This window comes from Belonocnema kinseyi, chromosome 7 (genome assembly GCF_010883055.1).
Source record: "Belonocnema kinseyi isolate 2016_QV_RU_SX_M_011 chromosome 7, B_treatae_v1, whole genome shotgun sequence".
Lineage (NCBI taxonomy): Eukaryota > Metazoa > Arthropoda > Insecta > Hymenoptera > Cynipidae > Belonocnema > Belonocnema kinseyi.
In genome coordinates, this window is record NC_046663.1 from 61454908 (window position 1) to 61463869 (window position 8962).

The 8962-nt window shown below is 36.1% G+C and overlaps 1 protein-coding gene across 1 annotated transcript in view; it reads right to left on the minus strand.

Annotated features, from left to right (window-relative positions):
* Positions 1–8962, minus strand: part of LOC117176915 — a 154769-nt gene that overhangs the window by 16867 nt on the left and 128940 nt on the right. Inside the window, exon 7 of the mRNA XM_033367304.1 lies at positions 1767–1995. Within this exon, the coding sequence (XP_033223195.1) occupies positions 1767–1995 (229 nt within the window). The remainder of the gene's footprint in view (positions 1–1766; positions 1996–8962) is intronic.

The following is an 8962-nucleotide window of genomic DNA, read 5'->3' on the forward strand; positions in this document are numbered from 1 at the left end:
CCGATTTCATGCAATTTTGCTTGTGCAACTAAGCATGAATGAACAGGCGCATTGTCGTGATGATAAAGCGGTTTTTTCTTCTTCAAATGCGGTCGTTTTTCTCGGTCGGCTTAAGTGAAAATAATGCCAAATTCTGCTGGAAAGTTGTCACACGAATTCGTTTTTGGTCCACTGTGAGCAAACGCGGCACCCATCGCGCGCAGAGCTTCTTCATGCCCAAAACTGAATGCACGATATTGACCACACGTTCCAATGATATGCCTACAGCATTAGCTACCCCTCTCAATTTTATTTTGGGATCATTCAACATCATAGCATGGATTTTTTCGACATTTTCTGGTGTAGTGACCTCTTTTGGGCGCCCAGATCGTTCGGCATCAACTGTCCTCGTACGGCCACAACGGAACTCGGTAAACCACTTATGAATCATTCCAATCGACGGTACAGAGTCCGGGTAATACTTATCCAACTTGGCCTTGGTCTCGGATATCGTTTTCTTGCGAAGATAGTAGTTTTTGATCAAAACTCGAAACTCAGATTTTTCCATATTAAAAAAAACTCGGAGGTTAGTCGCTTCTCAGTGCTGTAACTTGTAAATGTGTAAACATAAATGGCTGAAGTTTTGACAGGCGTCATTTGAAGGATCAAGCTCGACGAAAATGGTTCACATTAGGGAATACTAATGCCATCTCTTAGAATTTTCAGGTGCTTGTCAGACTGCCTAGTAGTTCCACATTGACAGCCGTTTGACGAACACTTGGAAATACAGGCGAGTCCCCAGCGGCGGACTGGCGTAGACCCTCAGTTTGGGCACACTCTCGCTCTTGTTGGTGTGGCGCCCCTGAGGACCCTTGGACGCCCCTAGAATGGCTTTGTGTACGGATATATTTGTATAAACAAAGATACTGAAACATTAATTAGGCAAAACAAAAAATCTTCTCATCTGGCATTCAAAAACGCGCGCGTGTACGTGTGTAGATTTTCTATTGGTAGCAGTGAGATATGATCGACAGTACTTTTTTTCTCAGTTTCCTATACTGCTGGATCAGCTGATAATTAATTGATAAAGCATACAGTATTCGCCAGAACGGATTATACATGTTTCTGTCATTTATTTACATATTTTTATTAATTGCTAGCAATATAACCCCTAATATGCGCAAGTATACAGATGCATTTTTTTTGTCACGAGTTAAATTACATCAATTCTTATACTTTTTCAATCATTTTAGCTGCTTTATTAAAAACAATTCCAACCCAAATTGATGTGTCTGTCGATCCAAATCGATGATCCAAGCGGCTGTGAGTCCCTCGCTTTTCGCTCCTGCCACTCACCTTCACTATACTACCGTCTAACTGTATAGCTCGCGAGACTTTCAAGCGAGACAATAGACTCCATTTGCATTTGCAAAAAACAGCAACACCAAGGGTATTTTCGAGAAAAATCGAGCTTTTTTGCCTTTAAATTATGTGCTTAAAATATAACGTTCAACAAATCAACCCTTTAGATCTAGTTTTCCCCTAGCGAATTTGACAGCCATTTGAAGCGCCCTAAGCCCCGTGCAGCGTATACTATTTTTCACAATGAGAACATCGAAAATGTGCGGCTTTTTTAGCCTGTGGAGCGTTACGAAAATGGTAGTATGCAGGTGAACGGGTGCAAAACTTCTTTAAAAACCGTAGAGTTTCCCATAAAAGTGCGGACTGTTTGAACGTTAAGACTCGGCCTATTATTTCAGTTAGGAAACATGCAACGTGAAATTTACCTGGTCTCTCTACTTGAAGAACGGATGGCACATCCGGAAAGTTGACATGTTTCCTGGTCTGTCTTCCGTGTGTGGGACTGTTTATCGATGATTGTTGTGCTGTCGTTGGACTTTGTGTCGGTGTTGCTGTTGCAGTTCCTTTGGTGTCGTTATTAGCAGTCATTCGACGGGAACTTAGGCAGGATGTAGCCGTAGTAGTTGCTTGCGCCGTGTATCTTATTGCAGGAACCTTCAAAAGAAATTAACCTTGGTGTAGCCATAGTAGTTGCTTGCGCGGTGTACCTTATTGCAGAAACCGTTAAAAGAAATTAACCTTAATTAGTATTTAATGCGAACTTAAACTTTCCCACGATAATGGATCAGATGGAACTTCGCAGGAAAAAGTTTTTGTATCCATTATGCAAGTTGAAATCCATACTAAGTCTTTGGTTAAGTTTAATCGAGTCTGTTCTGATTCAAAATTTTTCGTTTCTGTGAGGATTATAAAGAGTATTGTCCATTCTGATGAAGAAGACTGTCCTTAATGTAGAAGAAAATTATTGATCACAGAAAAAAAGAATAAAAGAAGTTGGCAATGATAGTAAATAGTACTAAAAGGGCGAAAAGTAGGAAGATCAACACAAAAATGAAGTTTGCTGTACGAATCAGAGGCGAATCGAAGGGGAGTTGTTGGCGAGTCGTAGGCGAGCTGTAAAAAACGACCCGAAGATGAGCCGATGGCAAGTATTGTAAACTTCAAAAGAGTTGCAACCTTTTACTTTCAGCACCTGTTACACATGATATTTTTTGTCACAAATGTAGGATATTTTCGAGTTGCGAAACAATAAAAACGAATTTTTCGGAAATTTGGGGTATTTTTTTCAAACCTATGTCAACATTACCGAAAATTAACGAAAATTTGGGTAATTTAACGGTTATTTATGGTAATTTATCAGTCATTTATGGTAACATATAACTTTGAGTTACGCTCATCACTATTCACTTTCTCACAATCAGTATCTCAAGCGTTAAATCATAATAAAGTAAGGGTATGATTTCGGCAGGCATACAACGTAATTCTGAAACAGAATGCTCAAGCGCTGCAGTAACAAAAAGTAATCTGGCTCGAACTGCGCAGGCGCAGCAGCTACAAAAAGTAATCGAGCTAAAGAGCGCAAGAAAAGGCGCTAAAAAGCTCTTTTTATAACTGCTTTTTATTGCGGTATTAGAATTAATCACTTCCCGCACGCAATACATGCCTCGAAAAGCGAATATTTCGTGCATGTGTTACAGAAAGGTAATTTTTTTGCATTTAAAGGTTGGTTCGAAATAGAGATGAACATAACACTTGGTTTTTTATAAGATGTTTACAAAGTATATTGTCGATGATGAACATTATTGTCGTAAATGAAGAAGATAATTGTCAAAGGTGAAGATTATTATTGATCAGAGAAAAAACAGAAGTAAATTTTTATTGCAGGAATTTTCAAGAATACAATGTTGTATGTTCTCCCAGCGAAATAAAAGAAGATACAATAAGGTTAATATGGTAAATAAACTAAATATTGTGGATGGAATTGTGAATATTGTCAAAGAAATTTTGTTTGCAAGACAAGATACGATGATTATAAAGATTATTACATAGCCCGACTTGAAAATTGTACAATAGATGAGACTAGTCATATTGGGTCAATTTTGGGTCTATGAACCAAAATCCGGGCTCAGAAATGCTCTTACACATCAGGATTTTTAAATATTCTAACCTAACAGTGCAAAAAGAGTGATTTCTGCCTATCTTTGAGGTTATGTACTGTCGCTACTTATTTTTTTTATCAAAAAACTGTATACAGAATTTTAAAGTGTTACTCTTCCTCTTTTAAGTGATGCTGAGATTGCTGAAATATCTTTTTTCTTCACCAAGATATTCAATTTTGAAAATTTCAAATATTAAGGGCAGGTTCCACCAACCTTGGTTAAATATTTAATCCTCTGTTAAAGCTAGTTGCGCGTTCCACCACTTTTTAACAGCCAGTTAACTCGCATTTACCACCGTTAAATCTAACCAGTCAAGATTGGTCGGTTAGGGCGATTTAATCGTCCTTTAACCTAAAAACTGCAGTGTCGTTGTGAAATATGGAGTTTTTGGAAAAAGTTCTAAGGTCGTCTGATGACGAACTGGAAGAAGATATTTTTGAATTTATCCGCAGAAGACCGCGAATTTTCAAAGAAAGAGTGAATTTTTTTGATGATTTCAACGACGTTGATTTTTAAACGAGATTCGCTTAAAAAAAGTTTGTGTAAATGTTTAGCTGAATCAAACCGAAGGAGCATTAGGAAGAAAATTAGGCAATCTCACTTTATTTTCTTCCATCTTACCACAGATAACACGAATAAAACAGAAATTTAACAGGAACAAAAAACACATACAAATTCACTTTTTTAGGTTAGTGTGGACACGAGCGTGGAGTGAACCTTATTTAGATTTGGCGCGCACGGACATATTGCTTTGCTTTTCACTCGACCGACAAGTAGCCAATCACGCGAATGGTTAAAAGTAAAATAGGAGTTATTTCGAAACGACTATCTGGTCAGATAACCGGGATCTCCAAAAACGTGGTGGAACGCGCGACAGGATAATCGACGCTTAAGTATGGCATTACATTTAACCTGCTGTCAGTTAACCAATGATTTAACTGTGGTCGTTAGAACCGGCTCTAAGAATTTTAAAGGCCAGGAAAAACACAGGTATCAATGCTATAGTTCTGACTATATTATTTTTGTGTATTTTTTCGAACTAAAACTTTCAGGGCCAAGCTCACAAGCCCAAAACTTAAACCCACAAACAAACCCACGAACCCACAAGACCCCAAACCCACAAAACTGAAACCTGCAATCCACAAACCTTCCATAACTGGGATAAATTCAGAAACAAATGAAATACGAGTGATTGTCTTGTGCTTTACAGCTGCACGGAATTCAAAAACGAATGACAGGATAAGCAATCGTCTTCTGTTTCATAACTGGATGGAATTCAGAAACGACTGAAATACGAGTAATTGTATCCTGTTTCACAGCTCCATGGAATTCAGAAACAAATGAAATACGAGTGGTCATCTTATGTTTCACAGATGCATGGAATTAAAAAACAAATGACAATGTGAGCAATTGTCTTAATATATATAATTCGATAAATCTCAGCTCTAAGATCACAAATTCCAAAACCACGAACAGCGGATTTATTTATTTTTCTAAATAAGAACCCAAATTTGAATCCGCTCTTATTCCAATTCTCAATTTTCGATCAAGTACCGCGACTTTTGTCAGTTTTCGAGAGATTCCATCTTTAATTTTAAACGTGTTAAGAAAGACAGATTGCAATTTGATTTTTAAACCTTTATAAATAGTCCACTGTAGAAAACCGTTTATCAACTTTTTAATTCATAATGACTTCACGAAAATGTGTAAACGATCTGCAAATGTTTCGAAATGTTTGTGGTAACTGTACTCTACATAAACAACGCAAATCAACAACGGAGTCCTTAAAAACGTGTTACGAATAATATTTCAAGAAAGAATGAATTAATTTAAATAAAACTTGGTTCCCTAAGACTATTTGTATCAGTTGCAGAACACCTTTATTACATTGAATAAATGGATTCAGAAATTGTATGCCATTTGACACTTGGACAGTATGGCGAGAACCACGAGATCATGTTGAGGATTGTTACTTTTGTTTATGTTACGGCGGTAACAAAGTTAATTCCTTTGATGCTAAAAATAAAATACAATAAAATATGCAAGCGTACATTCAGTCACAAGGCTTTTTCCTTATACACTAGAAATTCCTATTTCTTTTCGATCTGTTCCAAAACACAAATCAGTATGTTCATCGGAGATTGTAAACTCTCCTAGTAGTTTAGAGTAGCAAGGAACTGCGTTCATCAACTGGTAAACCCCACCAATTTAATCAGGCTCAATTGAATTATTTAATTTGAGATCTCGGCCTTTCAAAAGAAGACTCAATGTTGTTAACTTCGAGGTTAAAAGAAAAAGATGTTCTATCTCCAGAAGTAACTTTCATCTGGTATAAACATCGTGAGAAAGAGTTTATCTAATTGTTTTCGGAAACAGATTTATTAGTCTTTTGTAATACTGTTCAAGGTTCAATGGCTGCTTTAGGTCTTAAAACCTATAATTCTGATGGATGGTGGCTCTCTGTTGATTCTTCTACTCTTAGTTTATAAGCCGTTCTTCTTCGAAATGGGAATCTATATGGATCAGTTCCCATTGCATTTTCAAAAATCCTCGATGAAAAATACGACAATATGAAATTGCTTCCAGAAAAAATTGAAAATAAAAATCACGAATAGATGATATGTGGTTATTTCAAAGTCATATCCGTTCTTCTATCAAACTACTATGCAAAGATGATAATTTTAAGAAAATTATGTATGCTGTAGAAAAAGCTGCCAAGCTTGCATTTAAAAAAGTAATTTATGGAATGCCGTTATGATAGCTGACTTCTGCTGGTCATTGAAACGTGATGATCTGACAACCGTTCATAAAGGGCAGGCTAATAGACAAAGATTTTTGCAATAAGGCAATGAACTTTTATATAGTAATAATATAAATCCTAAATATTGTTTACAATACGTAGAGTTTAAAACTACAAGTAAGAAATAAAAAAATAATTTTAAATTACAAAAAAAACATTGAACCAGTGATCGATACCTCCCCGTGGTTGTTTCTCGATAAGGCGATTTGCGGCTTAATCGATCCACAGTAGCTACTACTTCAGATAGCAGATTTGTGACTGAAGACCTGGCCCATCCACCCCACACCCAAACCCGCAAACCCCAAGTTTACCTACTTTGAACCCAAGAACCCCCAAACTTAGAAACTCCAAATCCACAATTCCCAAACCCATCTATCTCAAGCACACAAATTCCAAATTCATGTACCTCAAAACCACCAAGGCCAGACGTTGTAAATCCATTATGAGTTTGGGGTGTGTGGCTTTAAACCTTACGGTTAGGAGTCTGTGATTTTCGGATTTGTCAGTTTTTGGGTTCTGAGTTTGTGCGTTTATGGTTTTAACTCGAAAAAAATACACAAGAATAGTATACACCTGTGTATTCCCGTTCCTGTAAAATTCTTAATGTTTGAAATTTTCAAAATTGAATATCTTGGCGAAGAAAAAAGGTATTTTAGCAAACTTAACATAATTTGCAAGGGAGAGAGTAATGCTTTAAAATGTTAAGTACAGTTTTTTGAGAAAAAAAGAAGGAGTGACAGTACATAACTTTAAAATTAGGCCTAAATCACTTTTTTTGCACTTTTACGTTAGAATATTAAAAAATTTAAACGTGATGGAGCATTTTTGAGCTGAAATTTGGATTTAGTGACCCAAAATTTAACAGAAATGACTAGTAAATTTGTATTGCGGTTGTTTTTCAAGTAGGTAATCTTGATTTTTTTCTGAATCGAAATAAAAGCAGAAATAATAAAGTCGATATGATAAACCTACCTAATTTTGTTGGTCAGTATTATGTCGTCAAGATAATTTGTTTTGCAAGCAAAGAATAGTCTAAAATCGAGGTAAATATTACATTTTATTTTTGTTTCTGTAACGATTATTAAGATTATTATCGATGGCGAAGATTGTTGTCGATAACCATAACGATTATTGTTGTTAATAAAGAAGATAGTTGTCGATCACACAAAAAACAGAAGCGAATTTTTATTGCAGGTAATAATGAAGTAGGTAATGTTGATTTTTTTCATCGAAGTAAAAGAAGACAAAATAAAGTTTACATGGTAAACATGCCTAATTTTGTTGGTTAATACTATGTGGCGAAGATAATTTTTTTGCGTGTAAAGATTAGTCTGAAATCGAGGCAAAAAAAGTACGCTTTATTTTTATAATAATTATTGTTAATAATGATAAAGATTATTGTTTTTAATGAAGAAGAAAATTTTCCAAATCAAAAAACAGAAATTAATTTTTATTGCAGATAGTTTTCAAGTGGGTAATGTTGCATTTTTTATTATAAAATTAAAAGAATACACAATCAATTTCCTTTTTTGCAATTAAAGATTAGTCTGACATCGAAGTTTAGATTACACTTTATTTTTATTTCTGTGATGATTATGACGATTATAGTTGATAGCGAAGATTATCGTTGATGATGATCATTATTGTCAATAATGATAATGAAGATTATTGTCTTTCATAAAGAAGGTCATTGTTGATCACAGAAAGAAACTGAAGCGAATTTTAATTGCGGGTAATAATGAAGTACGTAATGTTGATTTTTTTCTCATAGAAATAACGAAAGCTTCAATAGAGTTGACATGGTAACCATACATAATTTTGCGGGTAAACATTACGTCCTGAAGGTAATTTTTTTTCATGTAAAGATTAGTTTGATATCAAGGTAAAAACCACGCTTTATTTATTTCTGTGTTGGTTATACAGATTGTGTTCGATAACGATTAATATTGTTGTTCGGTCAAATCGTAGCTTTGGACTTTGAGTTGAGTTACCTTGATTATTTTGCATACCATGCGGGCTTTTTGTCTTCCATGGCCTTCGACCGATCGAAGTTAATTGTTTCTTCGGCGGACCATTGTTCAGTCACGTACTGCGATCGTAAAGTTTAGAAAAATTTGTAAGCGGTCGTCCATCCCTGAAGGGTCGCGTTGTATAGTTTTCACTTCTTCGTGAGTAGTAGATCGTAGCAGATCTCCTTTTTGTACTCCGTCTCACGTGCGATTGACATGCCGACATAGTTACCTAGTTTGTATTTCGGGTATACAGTGATCCTTCTCGTTCTGTGTTGTGCCTCACCATATTTTGGATTAGGGTTGTGTGCTCTTCAGCTGTGCTTCGTCCTGTGGCGGATCGTTTGTGATTACTCAAGTATGAAGTACTAGCGTTGCGTATGATGGATCATTGTCATGTGGATCGCCGCTTATATTTGGATTGTTACCGCTTCTTATGATGAATCATTACTGTGGATCACCGCTTGTATTTAGGATCAGTTCTGCGGATCACCGCTCTGGATTGTCGATTCCCGTTATTGGTTTGTGGGAACTGCGTTTTGGTGAGTTTGCTTTTGTAGTTACGAGGGTAGTTCAATAAGTCCTTAGAATGACCAACAGATGGCGCGCGAATCGCTCCAAATCATCTGTTTTCAGTCAGCACCACTCCCGAC